At 38.6% G+C, this 20,306-nt stretch overlaps 2 protein-coding genes across 2 annotated transcripts in view; one reads left to right on the top strand and one right to left on the bottom strand.

Annotated features, from left to right (window-relative positions):
- The window catches only part of LOC115684369 (disease resistance protein RPV1-like), an 83,483-nt gene extending 81,491 nt beyond the window's left edge, over positions 1–1,992 (top strand). The window contains exon 8 of the mRNA XM_056318781.1: positions 1,133–1,992. The gene's annotated coding sequence lies outside the window, so the exon portion shown is untranslated. The remainder of the gene's footprint in view (positions 1–1,132) is intronic.
- A 782-nt stretch (positions 1,993–2,774) lies between these two features.
- LOC115684400 (homeobox protein knotted-1-like 3) lies at positions 2,775–7,561 on the bottom strand. The gene is made up of 6 exons (XM_030609130.2): positions 6,756–7,561; positions 5,022–5,142; positions 4,230–4,423; positions 4,012–4,143; positions 3,506–3,642; positions 2,775–3,418 (listed from the first exon to the last, which is right to left on the bottom strand). The coding sequence occupies exons 1-6, from the start codon at positions 7,302–7,304 to the stop codon at positions 3,415–3,417; spliced, it is 1,137 nt and encodes a 378-aa protein (XP_030464990.1). The 5' UTR covers positions 7,305–7,561; the 3' UTR covers positions 2,775–3,414.
- Between the last annotated feature and the right edge of the window lie 12,745 nt (positions 7,562–20,306).

The raw sequence follows: 20,306 nt of genomic DNA, 5'->3' as shown, positions 1-20,306 counted from the left end.
CGATTGTCAATTTATCTTCGATCTACAAAAAAGTACGTGTCGAACTTCTGTTTAGATGTCAATATGCGCATGGATCCTGTCTAGAGTTTCGGTTTATCAATTCCCCTGCGTTTTTAGCACTTAAGGAACCCTACAGCAACATCTCACAATCTATCAATAGTTCACCTATATCTAGTAGAAATAATGATCCTCATGTATAATGAACTCGTATAATAAGCTTATGGCAATGGACACGAATAGGACTAGCAGTGTCAAACAGAAATATGAAGCATTGCTTCCAGGTGGTGGCGGAGATGTGGTGGTCCCAGTGGCTAGGGCTGGTAGTTACAGGGATCCCAATTGGACTGGAGGTCGGGGCGGTGGAAGTTTCACTGACGGTGACAGCTAATTTTTGGCCCTGCGAGCAACGGTCACTATTAGCAAATGTGTAGACGAAGTAATACTCGCAGGCTTTGTTGAGGGAAAAGGTGGCTGGTCCGTTGATTAGTGTATGAACGTAGATGCACTATTGCAGTTAATGTTATCACCATTTGACATGTTCACGACGTCTTGTGACCCTGCATTGAAGTAGAACACTGCAAAAATAATGGAAGATCATTGGTATTAAAGAGTGAAGCTCAAGATTGATTTTTCGGCCACCGAAGCTCAAGATCGATTGCACATAAGTACGTCTATGCAATTTGAATCAAGAGATTTTACTAACAGAGCTTCTGTACGCTAGAAATGACAACAACCATTTTTCTCTTATCTTCATATGTTAGCTTTCTAGCATTTATGCTCCAAAAAGAATGGGATATTGAGTTCTCTTCAGGAAGGTATACATAGATTTGTGTCTCTCGCCTCTGGAGAGCTCCTCTCTCTTTGTCGAGAGCTTTCCCTACATCACAATGTACGTTTTCTTTCAGCTACCTTCCTCCATGACCGTCACCCCCCATTTTTTCTCGATCATCCATTATCCTCGTATTCGCTCTCTATCATCATTAGTTATTTCCATCTGCTTTCTATTTTAGTTAAGTCTCTTTGGCATTGTTTCGTCGCATTAGTTTTCCTATCACTACACACTGTCCCTATCAACTGTTCGACCACATTTCTGAGTTTATTCTCTGCTAATCTGTCTTTTTTCTCATTACAGGATGCCTGCAGAGGTTCCCTTAACATCGCAAGCATCTCTGGTAGACAATCTTCTGGGGGATCATTTGGTTTTGGAGCAAGTTGATGATGAGGAAGCTGAGATGGTTTTCATTGGAAGGATTTTGTTGGAGAAGTGCTTGAGTCAAGCTGCGTAGCTAGAGTTTGAAGGAAAGCCTGGGCTGGTACGGTTGAGATTACCATAACCCCTCAAAATGAGAAGATGTATTTGCTCAGGTTTCATGATTGGCACCAAGCAGAGTCCTAAGTTCTGGCCTTTTGGTCGATTAGAGGAAAACGCATAAACCTGCAGAGATGGGATGCTCAGAGGAGACCAGAGGACCTCTGTTTTTCATGAACTGGAGGTGCGGCTGCAAATACATGGATTGGTCTTCGGCTAAATGACAGAGAACAATGCGAAAGCAATTGCTTGTTTGGCGGGCCAAGTGGTGAAAGTTGAGTCAATTCACACCAAATCTCGGGGTCATTGTGGATTCCTTCGTGTTGCATTGGATGTTTAAAAACCCCTCGTACCTGGAAAGCAGAGTATTAGGGATAATGGCGGCATTGGGCATACATTCGATATGAGCGAACGCCAGGCTTTTGTTGCTCGTGTTGTCATTGGCCATACCGGGAAGCTATGTGATAGTGAAGTTCTTATGTCTGAAGCTGTTGCTGGACAACCTAGATATGGCCCTTGTAATCTCATGAGGTTTCAGTTCACTACACTAAGAAGAAGCTTTAAATTTCATGACAAGCCATGGCCTTCACTCACAGCAGTTCATATCTGTGAATTGTACCATCATACCTCCCTTTTCTTTAATAGGAAAAATAGGAATAGCAGTTATCCAGTTCAAGAATTGGGGGTAGGTGGCACAAACGTTAGGAGATCCTGAAGTGGTGCATCAAATGATTTAGTGGATTGTATAATAGCGTGCATGGTACACGTGCCAAGAAGTCAATGATTGGAATAGTAAAATATAATGCCATAAAGATACCAAAAAAACCATACACAATAATTGAGAAATCATCAAACAGTTTTTAATGAATGTTTGTAATACCAGGACAAAAGGGCGGTTGAAATGAAGCAATGTTTTTATATGCCCAAGTCGCATCAGAAAATTCCAATGTTCATCTATTTTACGCACCATTCTGTCTCGGACTCGTTCTGCCAATGAGCATCAGCTGACTTGGAGTTGGCCGGCCGAAACAAATTTTCAATACTTTGTCATGGGTCATCTTGGAGAAAACCTGAGGAAATTCCTGGCGATTATTGTAAAGTACAGCCCTTTTTACTGGATTCATAAGGACAAGCTCAAATAGTTAGCTTTAATGTTGCATTTAGACTGACCCCCGGGAACGTTTCCCCCTATTCGGATCTCGGTTTTTCAAGAAACGGAGCTTCGTATGCCACATGAGCCATGCTAGAGGTGATCACTCGATGTGTGGGAGTTCATGACAGCCAGAAACTGTCGTCGCGATAAAGTTGTTTTTTGTTGCATCAGATGAGAGCATGATAAATTTTTCTCACATGTATGAAGCTGAGGGGATATGAACAGAACTTTTCTACTGCATCCAGCCTAATGTACAATCACTGCAGAATGAATGAAATATGTAGCCACGACAATGCAGTGGCTAAATCATCATGAGAACCAGACGATCTTTGAGGGTTGTTATACCATATAGTTTTTCAGACAAATGATCGTGTCCATAACCATACTCACTCATTATCCCCAGTAATAATACAAACCCAGTAATCTAACAGAGCACAACTGTATGTTACTCTTACTGTAAATCTACACTACATTGGGGAGCGAAGAAAAGCTATAAACGTAATCAGCATGCAGAATGGAGATGAACTATGCAGAGATCATTATACCGACTGTACACAAATACCTAACTACGCCTATATATTCACAAAACAGTAAAATAGACGATCAATAGAGACAATGAAACCATCCGAAATTACTTCTAGTTCTAAATGTGTAATTTCCTAGCTCAGTACCCCCTCAATGATCACAATCGCATCAGTGGTCAGTTGAGTGCCTTCAGAATTCCTGTCACAAGGCGAGAGCCGTCCTCTTCGCTAACATATTTTAATTTACCTAGAATCAAAGTCATCTTCCGAATGTTCCTGTTTGATGAAGCTCTGTATGAGGCCACTGGCCAATGTTCCTTGTATTAACTCTTTAAGTACCCATTCTAGTGAAGCACTGAATATTGTCTGTCAGAACTTGATCGTTGCTCTTGCTCAAATCTGCATCAAGGGATCAATAGCTGCTGCTTTCACCTGCAGTATTTCTTCAAACTTAGCATGCAAAGAAATGGAATATCAAGGAAGTTTCGCATTAACGAGGCAATGCCTATATTGAGGGACCTTTTGCGTTTGCTCTTTGAGACAGACGACGATGAAGGGTTGCTGTGCCAGTTTCTTTTCCTCTGGTTGATGAACCAATTATTTATCTGCTTCAATTGCAAACCGGTTTCCTGCACCAGCTTCACCTTGTCTTCCTCCTGTCAAGTCCCAAAACAGAATTAGATTCTTCCAAAGAGCTAGGTTAATCATTTACATAGAAGCAGGTAATAATCGCTTGCAACAATCTTTCACGGTTCCTAAATTTGTTTATAGATACAGTACTTCCAACAATTTTTATCTCTTTTCACTTCTTTCTATTTTTATATCCACATTTTAGAGTACTGCTTTTCTCTGTCACAGAGAACTGAAGACACTGTGACTATATGAGGATTAGGAAGAGAAATTCAATCCATGAATAACACAACTGTAACAACTCTCATGCTAATTAATTTCCTCTGGTTTTCACGTTACGCTGTTTCCATTTCAGCATAATGATGTATGATTATTATGCTCGATATAGAGCATACCGTAGGATATGGCCACTTAGCGTGCGACTGCCACCAGGCTTTTAGGACTGATGTAGTATCCCCTGGAAGCTTTCCCGCTCTCCTCTTGCGCAAAATTTCCTCTCTAATATCGACAATTTTCTCCTTGTACCCCTGTAGGGAAAAAGAAAGAATACAAGGATTTATGATCACGCATCGATAGGTAACATACAGGAATTTCAGGATTCCAACTGTTTTACCTGTTTCAACTCGTGCTTCAATTCTTGCCTCACGCGTTCCATTAACGATCGTTCTGTCTCCGTTGGAATGAGAGGGCCAAATCCCATGCTATCTGGACCATCAAAACTTCCATCAAACAGGTTTGCATCGCTATCTATTGGGTCATCTTCATCATCGGACATCGTCACACCAATTCCTTGACCGGGTGAAACTCCTGCGATAAGGCATGTCTGTAATGTCAGAACATGATTATGCTAACCTGATTCACGATTAGGGGACTAGACATCATTAGAATGTGCTAGTTAAATCCTTCCCTTGGCTAAAGATTATCTTAGGCTAAATGAAGACCTTACCATCACATTTACTAATGTGATATAAAGATAAAACGATCGTGTGGATGCTCAAGAAGAACCATAATGATAAGCCAGCTGAAATGCCAGCGATTGATTCATCAAAGATAAAGTAACAAAAGTAAATGCCGTGTATCATAAGTAATGTATACCAAATCTGCCCAGCCATCATATCTATGCTTAGGAAACTTTAATTATTATTATTATTGTTATTGTTATTATTATTATTTTATAAATTGCTTAATAAGGCTCCAATTAACATGAAGAGAGTGAAAAAAATGAACAGAGAGACTCAAAAGGTTTCACGGAATAAGATTGCAACGTTGCTAACCTTCTTTTAACCAAGCAAATACTAACAAAAAAGAGCCCATTTACCTTGACAAGAATAGTCACCATGCTCGATGAGACCCAAAATGAAAAAAAAAACAGAGTAGAATACAAGTCCTGGAAGAAGAACATCACCTGTTAAGCTCTGCAGGGACTGCTCAATCTCCCAGCAAGCCATTACTGCTTCCATGGCGTGGACACGGACATGTTGCTGTAACTGCTCTCTAAAAGAACAGAGCAAGAGGACGTAATGTGTCTGCAATATCAAGAACAAAATGATTAATAATATTGAGCTGTATTGGAAAAGAATTTAGTTTCGGCCGTCGCTTGCATAAAAAAATTTAGTGACAGTTCCATACACAGATTGGTCCCATTCTATCAACTATAATCATGGACCTGTTGCTTTGTTCCTAAAACCCTCATTAAAAATTGCAGAAGCCGTCATGTAGTGGAATAAAGCTTCGTCAGCTTCAATACAGTGCTATATTGTTTAGTGCCTTTTCATTTGTTACCCACATATCTACATTTTCATGAACAACTAGAGGTGAGAAAAGGTCCAGATTCTAGGAACAAAGCATCCTCACATACAGACATGTACATATGCTCATCCAGAGATCAACTTTCGTGAAGCATTAGGAGGATTTGGTAGATACAATTGTCAATGTCATGTATCTGCTACAGCATTCACATCTCATGAAAATTCAGGAACAGAAAGCAGACAATTCATTGGGGCTTTCTTGGTCGAACGAAAAAGATCATTCCCCAAAATTTCTACGAACTGATTCAAGCACACAGCAACAGTTTTCACCCTTTCACAACCCAAAGCAAGAACTTCCAATCCGAAGTATTCGACCGGAGCGGGGGAGGCTGTGCATAGCGATATAACTAACGCTTTGCAAAGAAACAGATCATGTGTTTGGCGCGTGCCAAAAGTTGCACCAATCTTCGCTTTATGTTACAGTCTCTGTGACATCCTTATTCAATCCAATCAATTTTTTTTTCAAGCAACGACCCAACAGATCCACTTGTTCCCCAACCATCACCCGAAAAGACCCATCATCCACAAGATCTTCCCTTCTCGATACGCTAGAGAGAGAGAGAGAGAGAGAGAGAGAGGGAAAGAAAACTGTCGGTGCCTCCGACTGATGTAATTCACCTAAGCCCGACGTGCAAGATTAACTGCCAACAACCATTTCCAAGCAAAAGAAATTAAAAGAGACAACAAAAAAAGAGAGAGAGAGACAACTGAGTGTCAGAAATTTCCATGACAGAAACACCGGGAAGCAAATAAGCACAAATTTGAAGAACCCTCATGTCAGAAAATAATTGTGTGTATGAAGTACTTTTACTGCAAAAAATGAAAAACAATTGGTCTCAGAGAGACAGACCCAGACCCAGAGAGACAGACGCAGACGCAAACGCATTCATTGTCTCTTTCAGGTTCATCAGTATGATTCGTACATGGTGAATTAAATTTGACCCGGTCACAAGCCAAAGCGCAAGAACACAGACACAAAACCCTAGAAAGAAACAACCGATCGTCAAGAAAAACACTCCAGTAACTTGGAAAAAATTCCCATGATTGATATGTTAGAGACCAGTTATGGGTAATCTTAAGAACAATCTTCTTGATATATCATATCTCATCACAGTCATCAGTTTCGACTAAGAACTAAGATCAATGATCGTGATATTAAAAGAAATTTCTCCAGAAGTACTTCAGAGTTTCCTGTATTGAAAAGTTGGAAGTGCAGGTTCTACAAGACTGACCGCGACAAGATTTGCCTTCGGAAAGATAGTCAAACAAAAAAAGAAGATTAAAAAATTATAGTTATCGCTACATTTGTAAATTTCTTTAAGCGAAATTACCATGAATTGGTCAAGCTCCTTGTCGTCCCCAACCCCGTCGTGGCCGGCAGCACCGCCGAGAGCCGAGTACTTAGCCACGACCTGAGCGGACTGGGCGAGCTGCAAGTCGATCCTGGGAAGCTGGTCGACCGGCGTCGCTATCCGGAGGCAGGCCACGTGAGCCGACAGGAGCTGCTCGTACAGAGGGTGGGCCAGAATCTCGGCCTTGTGCTTGGCCTCGCGCCAGTCCTCCAATGCAGCGACCCCGTCGTCCTCGCGCCTACCCGCTTCCGCCGGGTCGTGGGGAGGCGCGATGACGCCGGTCATGACGCCGGAAGCGGAGGAGTGGGTAGAGGAGGTGTGGAGGTCGAGGAAGTTCGCGGTGGGGTTGTGGAGGAGAGCGGCGTTGAGCCAGTTCGGGGCGGAGGAGGCGCCGGTGGTGGGGGAGGGTTCGTGGGCAGGTGGCGGCGGCGGCGGCGGCGGTTGGTGGGGGAACTGATTGTGGTGGTGGTGGTGGTGGAGGTGGGAGGAGAGGTCGTCGTGGGAGAGGTGGTTGCTTGGGAAGGACATGATAGCTGCTATGATATGAGAAGTGCAGGTGATGAAGTGAGGAGAATGATGATGAAGGTGATTACTGTCATATGGAGTTCATAGTTACGCAGAGACAGAGAGAGAGAGAGAGAGAGAGAGAGAGAGAGAGAGGAAGGTTTATATATGATGACACCAGAAGATGTGAAGAGTACACAGAGAGACGGAGAAGATGGATATGATTTTGTCAAGAGAAAACGAGAGAGAGAGAGAGAAAGAGAGAGAGAGAAGAAGAAGAAGAAAAGAGAGTGCTTGGTGTACTCTAAAATGGCTTGATAATGAAATCGTATTTTAGTGATGGTAAACTAAAATTAATCGATACCCTTTGAATTGAATTATGCTGATTTTACAGTGAATTGATGTAGCAGTGCCTGGGAAATTGGCCAAGTGTCCTCCACGACAACATCCCGACGGAAACTTCAACAACCTACTCTGATACCACTGGAAAATAGCTAACACAATCATCAAAAGTTGGTGAATTAGTACTTTTAAGAAAACTATTTTTTTTTCCTTAATAACTTGTGAATGTGCTTTTGTGAAAGAAAGACTGTTTTACAAATGTAGTAGCTTTCATCAAGTAGATGATGAATGGGTTAAAGAGATAGAAGATAGTACAAGATAGATATTTAATTGACCGGCCTTCCACTTGGCTTACGTCTATTGTCTCACACTAATAGCGTTTAACAAGGCTTGAATCCATTACTAATCTGCTACACAAAACTCAATATATAACTCTACAGACACAAGTACCTGTAACAACCCTACAATCTACTCTCTTCCTAGAGCGTTCGGCTGTTACAGGCTGTATAACTCTCTGATTTGCTATCTTAAAGGAGAAAAACTGCTCTAATCATTTCTGAGCTTCTTGTTACGGATTCCAGAGCTTTTAGTTGTTAGACACCAATTTGGATTCAAATCAAATTGTAGAATAGTCAGGGTCTTCTTATCTAAGAAATGTAGAAACATGCATCACGTCCTCTACTCTGTAGAAGCAAAGCATCTCCAATCCCTAATGAACCCTCTTTCTACAGTTTGTTCACCTTCTACATAAGTCCATGCAGCCTCAGACATTCTTCACATTCAATACCTTCTGATGTTCCAATTTGAGATTCAATTTACATATTGGCATGTGCATCTATAAACTGATTTACCCAACTAATGCAAATTTCAGTAGCCTTTGATTATATTATCATATTCAAAACATCATAGGAGATTTTCTCAATAGAAACTTCGATCGACTTTTGCAACATCTCAATTCAATGAGGTCCAAGCCTAAATTGTGGGCACTCGAACTTTTCCACAACTTACATGAATAAAGACAAAAAGAAAACAATATAATGTGGAAAATGTTTACTCTGATAACATATTAAAATTTAGTGATAACAACAAAAGATTCATAAGTCTATAATTTGAATAAAATATTAAACATACTTTATTGTTTAGGTATAAAAGATGAGTCATTATTTACTCCAAAAAATCACACTCCATCAAAGTCCTAAAATTATTAAAATCTATCAAAATAACTTATTAAAATAGCCTCCTTGCTTATATATGATTCGAAAAAGAAGCGTGCATGGGGTGGTTAACATTTTTCAACTCTAAAACTCTATTCAAGTCCTTCATTGTCAGAAAAATTAAACATGAGTAAATAGTGTAAGTCTATTTCCAATTTACTATTTATATCAAGGAAACATATGTTAACCAAGTCTCTACGTAAAGCAGAAACTCTAATTGTAAAAGTAAACGAGCTGTGTTCTCTGTTTAAGAAAAAAGAAAAGATGAAGAAAGTAAAAACAAGTGGAAAAGATTAAGGTCGGCGCAACACATTTATTGTTCGAGCAGAAAATGGCCTATCTTAGTTTAAAATTTAAATAACATGAGATTAGTTTTAACTGAAAAATTATTGGGAGCATTATACTTTGATTAGACACTTTAACTCATGTTAAGACAATTTTTTAGATTAAACACTATTTATGAATTACATCGAACAAAACTTGGAGAGTTTTAACTCGAAATTGCCTCATGGCTCTTTCTTTCGAAGGCAAATATCGTCGTTTACCCAATTAAAATCATAAAAGCCACCAACCAATACCAAGAAGTAATGTCAAAAAAATTATATTTTTCTCAAAAAGAAATTAATTCAGTAAACCAATTGATTATCTTAACAATATAGTTTAGTTAGTTTCAGTTTAATTTCAAACGGCCCTTCCTTACCAAAAGATTTCTAAAAAACAATATAATATTCAAAACTAATGTCGTCTTGACTACAATTCAAAATGCACATCTTGAAATGTAAATTTCATATGATCGATAAAGCAAAAGTCACGTATCTTGATGATTAGTAAAATGATTATATGAGAAAATTTCATCATTTCATTATTATTAAAATTGACATGGAAATTCATAAAAGCTTACATCTAATTAACTCCAAAACATAAGTGTCACAACTCTAATAAGATATATATGTTCATTTGCACTAATGTTGAAGAGTATCTTCACTTGAAAAGAAAAATGTCTCCACTAAAAATGTTTTATAAACAAAGACCAAATATTTTGTATTAGAAAGCCTGAATAGTATGATATCTCTGTAGCATTGACTACTTCTATATTTATGTTTCCAGTATTTAAAAAGTCGAGGGAAGAAATTGTGCATCGCACGGTCGTTGTTGCTAGTTCTCTACCTATTTGAGGGTCTTATATCAAGGGTAAATTGCATCATGAATTGAAACCTTAAAATTTTTTAATCGTAAATCAAGGATCCAATTGAATGGTAAGATTCGGTAAAATAACTTAAATTAGTATTTTGTGTCAGAGATATAAAAATTTATAGATGGCATTAGAAGATATAAAATTTTGAATAAAGAATTATGATTTAGCAAAACGATTTTAATTTTGAGCACATGTGCCGATCCCAATGCTTAAAAAGATATCATTTCAAGTTGCTTTATTGAAAAAGTTACTTTCAAATATTAGTTACAAATCTTTATAGTCATTTTATTTACCTTAGCATTTAAAATTAAAAATTCACTTCGAATCGTAACTATCTTAACACAAGACGCGATAGGCAAATGAATAAAAAAAATTAAATTGCTGGAATCAATATATACGCATCGGCGAATTATTAAACCCATCTACAACTGATGAAATTAGCGATTCACCTAATAAATAAGGTTAATACAACAAAAAACTTCAAATGATGTCTACTATAACATAAATACACTAAACTTTTTTTTGTCACTAAAATCTTAAAATATGTCTTAGATGGTACTGAAATAAATGGTATATATGTCACACGTGTATAAGTTTGGGTTTTTTAGTAACAAAAAAAAAAAGTTTGGCGAATTTGGGTCATAGTGGGTAAGTTTAGGTTTTCTAATGACATAAAATTAAAATATTTGTGTCACAATGGATATAATTTGAGATTCTTTGTGGTATTTACTCAAATGAACATGTATAGTTAAGGTTCCAAATGGTATCACATCGAATGATGTCATTGTTATGATTATGATCTTGATTTTAAAGAGCATCCTTCGATTAACGAGTGGGCCCAATTACCAATCCGAGGCAGCAAGGTTGTCAGTGTAGAAACCAATCACGGTCAGGCACACCTATTACGTGGGACGGTCGTTGTGGGCCCCCACACATTTTCCACGTGCCCACACGAAACCAAGTGTGCCCAATGGAAATTATAAAGTATGGTCGCTTTGGTAGGTTCCTTTCCTTTCCTTACCCTTTTTTTCCTATTTTTGCTTTTATTATTATTATTATTGTCTTTTTTTTTTGGCGTTCCATTATGTTTTTTTCCTCTATATTTGGCAGATGGGGTCATCGGTTTCTCTTTATTTTTTTGCCTTGTTGATAAGGGGGGGTCCTCCTTGTAATGTTGAAGACAACATTAGATTCAAGGACGGCCTAATATAAAAAGTCTTTTGAGTATGGGTTTTGTCTTGGTCTACATCGTCAATCTTACGTTGTGATTACATTAACAAAATGCAACTGTTCGTCGCGAAGCTTTTACCGGGTATTGCTGACAAGACTTTCTAATGATATCTCCGCTCTGATCTCCTCGGCGATGGAATATTCGGTAGGAGCCTAACTATTGCTCAGTTCGAGAGAGGGGGCAAGGGAGCTATGGTGGTGCTGCTCGAGCACAATGATGTATGCCGTCCCTCAGCGGGCTCATGCCAAGGCGGTTTGGAGGTCGTCGCTTCTGGTACGAGGCCATAAGGAACACACGCATACACATACAAGAAAGCTGTCGTAGGTGGACTCATCCTATGCTGGGAATTTGGTAGCCTAGACATGCAATGGCGGCTGCGGCTGCTACTACTACCGCATACATTTGGTCGATTTGGGCGACAATCAATCCGGCCTATCTCACGTTTCTTCATGAATGTTGAACTTGAAATTGGTGTGAAAATTTTTCCCCTTTTGGGATCCAACGTGTTTCCAATGGGATTTGGGATGTGGGCAAGGGGCAATCAGCTTCTATGAGGTTAATCAAGAATTAGTGAGGGATAATGACACAAATAGCCTCTAAACTTTAGCCCAATGTGTAATGTGGTCCCTAAATTTTTAATTTGTTCAATGTAATTCATGAACTTGAGCCTAATATTCAATGTGGTCCCTGAACTTTTAATTTGTTCAATGTGATCCATAAACTTTTGGTACATGTTCAATGTAGTCCCAGAACTTTAATTAATGGAATAACTACATTGAATATTTTCATATAGTTTCAAGAACTAAATTGAATATATACCAAAAGTTTAGAGATGACATTGAACAAATTAACAGTTCAGAGACCATATCGCAAATTAGGTTAAAGTCCAAGGACCACATTGAACAAATTAAAAATTCAGAAGTCACATTACATATTGAGCCAAAGTATGGTCCATATTGAATCAAAGTTTAGATACTGTTTGTCATTTTCCCATTAGTGAACTATGATCTTGAAGGTCTTCAATTTGGCTGTTGAAAATGGTGCCAAAGTCTTCCATATGGCCAAATTTTGTGGTACCATAGGTTAAATGTGCAAATAAGCTCCTAGGAAAGTTCATCAAACTTCTAAGAGAAAGAAAATCATAAGAATCACAATTTTCATACGATGCTCACTTTAGTGCAAAAAATTTTCAAGGTATCGCTTGAATGCTTCGTCAAAGAAAATTGATTACTTTAGTAATTCCAGCAACATTCTGGCAATTGTCCTACGTGACTTTTTTCATTTTTATTGAATTATAAAGTCCGCGTGGCATTTTAAACAAATGTGAAGTCCAACGTGGACAAATCCCTTGATCGAATCCTCATTGAGAGCTGACATACTCCTTCGTGTTCGTGTTCATCTTCATCTTTAACTTACAATTTTAACTTGCATGTATATTTTCTTCGACAGTCAACTATGAGTTGGCTAATGGAGAAACTCCAGTTGATTTTTTTTTCTTCTCTGATTTTTGCTCGCTTTTTCTCTTCGTGCTTTTTGTTTCGTGCCTATAGATTACATCGTTCGGGTTGTCTTGTTCCAGCCGAGAGCCCTCTGTTAGTCTATTTTTTTCTTTACCCGGAAAAAGTCCAGCTATAGGGAAATTCTAAAAAATCACACCTTGGTGATTGTCATGCAGCAATAGAAGAGTAAAAGGAAAAGCTCACTAAAACCTCCGAATTCAGCGGCCAAAAGAAAGCAAATCAAAGAGGAGCCACTGAAGTTAAGAGAGAAGATGCTGTCTTATCCATACAAATAGCTTTAGAAGTCTAGATGACAACAAGAGTAAACCAAAATTGCGGAAAGATTAGAAAAACAATTAACCCAACTAGCACCCACACACACAAAAACGACGATGATTCAGCTCCGAAGAAGCCCGATTGTGACAATATTGAAATTCAATTCCTTAGAAAGAACGATCGAAAAATCGAAGAGGAAAATAAGAAATCAAGAGCAAAACGATTCTTTTCCACTTCTTCATCTGTCTGTTGCCCCAAAAATTCAAGAGGTAACTTTGCGCCAAATTGAGAAATTAGGATTAGCATTTTTTGAAGAACAGATGCCAAACAAAGTCGTTTAGCATTAGTTTTGACTTTAATTTGGCGGCGAGCCACGTCGGATCATTTATATTAAAACATTATCACATCAAATTTTCCAGCAACTCAAATCGCCGATGGCACTCGCACTCAAGTGATCGATAAAAATGTTTTAACACTAAAGTGAGCTCCCTACAAAAGTTATAATATTTCTAGTGTCCTTTTCCTGACTTTCGAGGTACCTCTCTTTGTGTTTGCTTAGTAAGAGCGATGGAGTTTGCATCGCCTTCACTTGGCTTGATGAGGGACACCAGGCCCTCACCGTGCCTGGGTAGTCGCGACAATGATGCAGGGGCAGCTACCTAGCCCAACCGTCATTCCGCTTCGTGTGTAGCCATACTTGGGTTTCTAAATCTCTCTTTTGAGTTAGTGTGCAGGAATGCTCAGATCATAGACAGTGACGACTATTGTGCTGCAGTCACCAGAGGTCGATAAGCGCACGACAGCCCTTACCAGCAGGGGTGAGCATGGTTTAGATAGGCGGTTGCCATCTTAGAACTAGAAACCGCCCACTAAAGATTGGTTCCAAAAAATTAGATATGGGAACCACTTATTAGTTCCATGGATCCACCCAAGAACCAGACCACTGATCCAATCTGGTTCCCGGGTGGTCCATGGAATGGTCCCCAATCCCTATAGATTCACAACTAGACTACAAACATGGTGACCAAGTATATTCCCTAAAATTATCTGCTAATAAAGGCTTAAGAAAGCACAGAATCACCCAAAGTCACAATTAAAGCAAGAGCAAAAGGTAATGACATTCCAAAAACTGACAAATCTCGAACTTAACTTCGACATAATTTGAAGCACCTTAGGTTGGAAATCAAATGCGCCAACAACAGCAGAAAGAATGGGTATCCTTAAGTAGAAAAATTCGCTCGGCTGCGAGTCTGGGACTCAGCCACAGAATGTAATGCAAGGTGAGAGCCCGATGCGAGATGTGAGGGAAAGCCGATGGCTAGGCACAAGGCAAGAGTGAGATGCGGGATGTGAGGGAGGGCTGGAGGGGAGGCGCAAGGTGATTGAGAGTTTGTAACACAGCGACAGAGTTGAAGACATGGCCACATAAGATTCTCTTGGTGAGAGTGAGATGAGGTTAGGGTTTCTTCGTGTTGTTTCTATTTTGAGGACCGCGAGACGCATGTAGAACTATAGGGTAAATAGTAAAAGGCAGGCAAGAAAGACCCACTTTCACCGAAAGTGAGCTAGAATTTTTTTTAACTATATATACACACACCGATCCAATCCAAGAGGGTGATTCCATGCGTGGAATCGAGAATCGAGCCGGTATTCACTGATTCCAGTAAATTAGAATCGAGACCCAGATCGGTCCTTATGGGAACCACCGGATATTGGCCGATCCGGTCCGATTATGGGCGGTTCATGGTTCCTTTGCACACCCTAACTGACTAGTGCTTAGCAACCCCTCTCTCTCTCTCTCTCTCTCTCTCTCTCTCTCTCTCTCTCTCTCTCTCTCTCTCTCTCTCTCTCTCTCTCTCTCTCTCTCTCTCTCTCTCTCTCTCTCTCTCTCTCTCTCTCTCTCTCTCTCTCTCTCTCTCTCTCTCTCTCTCTCTCATTTCAACTATATTAAATCTAGTTAGCACAAGAAAATCCATACCTCAACTAGATTGTCTAGTTAGCACTAACCTGGATAGTGACTTGGCACTAGCATGGCACTAACGTGACAATCCACATGAAGCATTCCGTTTACTTTAGGAAGAACTTGAATGAAAAATGGGATAAGGATACCAAAGTATCATAACTTTTATACAGTGCTCACTTGCGTGTCATAATATTTTTTTCAACCGCTTGAGTGTCATAACTTTTAAACACCGTACACTTAAGTGCCATAACTTTCAACCGATCACTTGAGTGTCATAACTTTTTAATAGCATTCATCCAAGCATCGGAAATCTGACGTGGAGTGGCACTAGTGATAAACATTTCTAAAAATTTATGGCACTCAACTGATCAATTGTATGGCATTCCAAGTGATCAACCGATCACTTGAGTGTCATAACCTTTTAATAGCATTCATCCAAGCATCGGAAATCTGACGTGGAGTGGCACTAGTGATAAACATTTCTAAAAATTTATGGCACTCAAGTGATCAATTGTATGGCATTCCAAGTGATCGAAACAAAAAATTATGGCACTTAAGTGAGCTTCGTACATAAATTATGACACTCGAGTGATTGAAAAATAATTATGGCACACAAGTGAGCGCCGTATGAAAGTTATGGCATTTATTGTGTCTTTTTCTCAATGGAAAGTATATAATTTAGAGACCCCATTGATAGAAAAAAGTTTGTAATTAAATTGCTCAAACCGAAAAAGTTCAGGAACTGCTAGTACATCCATCCCTTAACTATTAGGGCTATAATACCACCAAAAACCTAAAACTAGTGTATTCGTGCCACATTTATCAAAAATTAAATTACTAAACACAAAAATTTCCAAATTACCAAAATCTTAGATTGGAAATCTCTAATTTTGTGATTTGGGATTTTTCATGACACGCAATTTATTTTGGGTTAAATGTGACACGCGTGTAGTGGCTTTAGATTTTTTATGATACTAATTTGGGGTAAATGTGGTATGAATATATCAATATGAGAATTTTTGTGGTATTGATCATACTGTATGTTGATTGACGGGTCTCTTTGCAATTCAAGACCACTAACCTTGATCCCTTTTGGCATTGACTCAATAGTTAAAAGATGAACTTGTGCGTGTGTATTCCGCGTGCACCGGACTCACTCTAGCCTTAGGTTCGTCTCCTTTTCAGCCCATGAAGTTAGAGTTCGAGGTCATCTACCTAAGACACACTTCCCCGTCCATTGCCCGGAAGGATTTAATGATTAAAAAATAAAACTAGTATGAATACATTAACTAAAGTAAATATAAAAAAAATAGGGAAAAAGTCGCAAAAAAACACCAAAGTATGCCTCCTATGACACGTTTACATTGAGATTTTTTTTGTGACATAAAAAATCTCAAACTATGCCCATTGTGACACATGTAACTTAAATTTTTTTTCTTGTGACATAAAACCCCCAAAATTGTAACTATGTAATACATTTACCCTCCATTAAAGTTCCGTTAGATGATTTTTCAGTTAAAACAACTTCGTTTTTATTTCATTTAACTCACGTGGGCGCCATGTCAACACTATTTGCTTTCTAGCGTCCATGTAGGCAAATTTTTAACAGTTGTCATTGACAGAAGTTTGATGGAGGATAAATATGTCACACAAATATAAATTTGAGATTTTTTGTGTCACAAAAATAAAGTTTAGGGTATATGTGTCACAGTGGGTGTCACAGTGGGCATAATTTAGAGTTTTTGGTGGCTTTTGCAGAAAAACAAATCTTACTGAAACATCGTGAAAATTGGAAAAAAAGATACACTAGAAAAGCAAAAACGATAGATTAAGGTAGTTTATGCTTCTAACACATTTTCAATGAACTTTGATAAATGATCTAAATGTCTTGTTTCAACACTTTATGGGGAAATATTGGATTTTCCTGGAGAATGCTTTAACTAAATAAAGGTATACTGAAAATTTTAAAATCACCGATATTTTCGTATTTTACGTGTAATCAATACTTTGGAAAGAACATATTTTTTATTAAATTATTTAACTAGTATTCCGCACCTTCATTTAGATGACTTTTAGACTCATTTGTTTCATGGAAAATGAATGATTTGGAAAATATTTTCCTAAAAATGATCGCTTGCATTACTTGAAATAATTAGCTAATGAAAAATATTTTCATTATCGATAACAATTTATGTCTAAATATTATCAAGGACAATGAAAATATCTTTCGTTCTTTCATTTTTATAAACGATATAAGCGATTATTTTTAGAAAAATATTTTTCAAATCATACATTTTTCGCGAGGCGAACACACGTTTTGGAATAATTAGCCAATAAAAATTATTTTCATCATCGACAATAATTTACATCTAAACATTTCCGCGGACGATAAAAATATTTTTCATTCGTTCATTTTTATAAGGAAAATAAGCGATCACTTTCAAGAAAAATATCTTTCAAATCGTTTATTTTTCACGAAACAAACGTACCCAGTACCAATTCGATTCAACTTGGCTTTGGTTTGGTTCTGATATTCAATGATGAATGCTCACAGATCATGGACCCACCAATCAGCCTCCCACAAAGTTGGGGCATTTTCGCATCCATCGCTACCTTTACCAAGAAAATGATATTTATCCCGTTATGGTCGCCCATAATGCGTTTTCTTTTTCCTTTCTCCTTCTTTTCTAGAGGGTCCAATACAATCATACACTCATATAATGCACATTCATCCTCTTAGAGTCTTCCATCTGTGATGGCAGCCGCCAGCGCCACTTGCATTTGTGGAAAAATTACATGATCAGTCCTGAACTTACTGTAGGGATGTCAATTCAGCCCTAAATTTTCAAATTTTTCTAATTACATGATTTCAGAAGAAAATTGACCGGAAAGACTACATTGAAATTTCGCGCAAAGATTTATAACTAAATTGACAATCTTTAAAAAGTTTATAATTAAATTGGCATCCTCACAATAAATTCAGGACTGATTAGATAATTTCTCTTGCTTTTGCCGAAAGTAAAAAGGGCCGGTTCTATAGGGATCTCAACGAGTCCGGATTTCACCATTCTTTATTTTTACTTTATCAGCAGGTAAGTCTTGGGAATACCTCCAAAATCAATGTAAATTTTTGTTTTATGTTGGTATATAAGAAGGTCAGATGAATCAAACGACATCACCCCGATTAAGTAATTTTAGTATGAAATCTGAACTATAGCATATTAGTTTCTCTCTTCAATTCCAATGGAAATTCTCAATTGTTCGATGTGTCGATTACCTTAATTTGCTCCATGTTTTACTAACCAAAAAAAAATAGTTCGCCTTCAATGAGTTTTCTCATGTGAAAAAACAAATGAAAATAGAGAGAGAAAGCTTGTTCGAATTTTCATGCTTCTTTCCTGACAAACACTAGTTCGGAACTGCTCAACGTCAGACCACATCAACCTAACTTCCGATCATCTAGGTCATACACGGGTCTTACAATACCTGGATCTACCTGGATCGCGATCGCATCCGGTCCCCGAATGAATTTCAGACCCAGATAAGAATTTCCCGCGTTTCATCGACCGAGTTCTTAGGATCGTCTGAAACTAAGAAACTAAACAACGAACCTCTTGCATCGTGGGTCAAAAAGGGCACCTAGGGTATGACCGAGCTCCCCCTCTTTTTTCCTTTGTGGAATCATTTTAACTCCTCTCATGAACAGTAATCAGAATGGACCAACAGTTCCCATCACAAGCTTTCTGGAAATGGCCGATGTACCAACACGATCCCCACAATCACATTGAATTGTCGCGAAACATGTCAAGTCCTCTGTACAAAATCAATGATCAGACAGCAGAAGAAAGGAGGAAAGGTAGGGAAGAAAAAGCGTATGATTCCGTTACGCGTGAGGAGGGGTGTCGGCTCGCAAGACGGGGTGATGGGATCGCCTTATCCATGCACTGTGGAACGAAAGGCTCGTGTTTTCTTGTTTTCCGAAGGCCCTTTTCTTTCTTTCTTTCTTCTCAAGTTTTGTCTTTTGCTTTGATTCGATTGCTTCCTCGTGGCGCTTGTGGTGAAAAAATATGGCACGTAATTTATGGAGAAAAGAAAGACTGAAATTTTACGAGTCGCGTCTCCACGGACTGGCGATGTTGCTCGCCCTGTTCGAAGAAATTACGTTTTTCGGGGTGCAAGAATTTCAATTCGAACTCAGCTACAGTTGCCATGTTGCACATGTTGTGGACCGATATTCTAGGCAATTATAGTTTTCTATAAGTGAATTCCCAAGGAATATTATATGTAGACGCGAAGATGAACTAAGTGATTCGATGTGTTTGTAAAGTGGTAATATGGAATATCCCCCATAAAAAAAAACAGAGAGAGAAGTCCCAAGCATATCGAAATTTTTTTATAATATTATTGAAATATTAAGTTTTTTCTTGATCGAAAAAATTTGACATAATTTTGAAATATTAAGTGATTTGACATATTTTTGTTGGGGTTTTTTTTATGAGTATGGTCCATTTGATTAGATGTCCACTTGCAATTTGTCGTGCCATTTGATTAGAACGTATCGCATACTGATTTTAATACAACAATCAATGCCATAAAAAAAGGGCATCCAATGGGGGATAAACCTTGAAAGAGTTCGGTCAAAAGTAAATCGGGATAATATCACTTTGGTGATCGTAGAACGGGAAAATTCGCTCTCGCTTTATTTCGCGTGATATTCACGAGATGCTTCATGATCCCGTCTCAGGAGATTTTAGTTAATTTAGGACACGGAGTTTCAATTATGGATTAGGCAGTGAGGGATGAGGTTTACATGGGTGGATGGAAATTGAAGGTGAGAGAGAGTGATGTGTCCCATTACATTGGTGGCAATTTGGCATTTATTGCCCCAACTTCTTCTTGCTTGCATGCTTGCTTCTCCCCGCAATCATGTTCCCTCTTTTGCTTTCCTTTCACCTTGAGATTAGGCTTTGCAAGTGATGGACCACAAGACCACTGGGGGGGGGGGGGGGGAAATTCCTCTCTCTCTCCATGGACCACAAGTGCACTTGGCCTGAGCTCTCGCTCTTGCTCTTCTCTTTCCCTCCAACATTTGCTCTAACTGGAGTGACTAGACAAGACCTTAACACAGTGCACTCAGTCAATATCAATGAGCCCTAGTGGCCTGGTACCACGAGTAGTCTATAGAATCGTCTTGGTTTATAGTGTTTTAAGCTCCAAGAGCAAAGATAATTACATACCCGGTGGAAACTTGCTAGTTATTTGTAAATTTTCAGCCACTTGCTAGCTACTATATATTATATCTTGGG

Source organism: Syzygium oleosum, unplaced genomic scaffold (genome assembly GCF_021117445.2).
Source record: "Syzygium oleosum isolate NSW1041296 unplaced genomic scaffold, Sole_v2.1 Sole_v2.16, whole genome shotgun sequence".
Lineage (NCBI taxonomy): Eukaryota > Viridiplantae > Streptophyta > Magnoliopsida > Myrtales > Myrtaceae > Syzygium > Syzygium oleosum.
The sequence above is the reverse complement of the archived record's forward strand: the minus strand, read 5'-3'. Positions and strand labels throughout refer to the sequence as shown.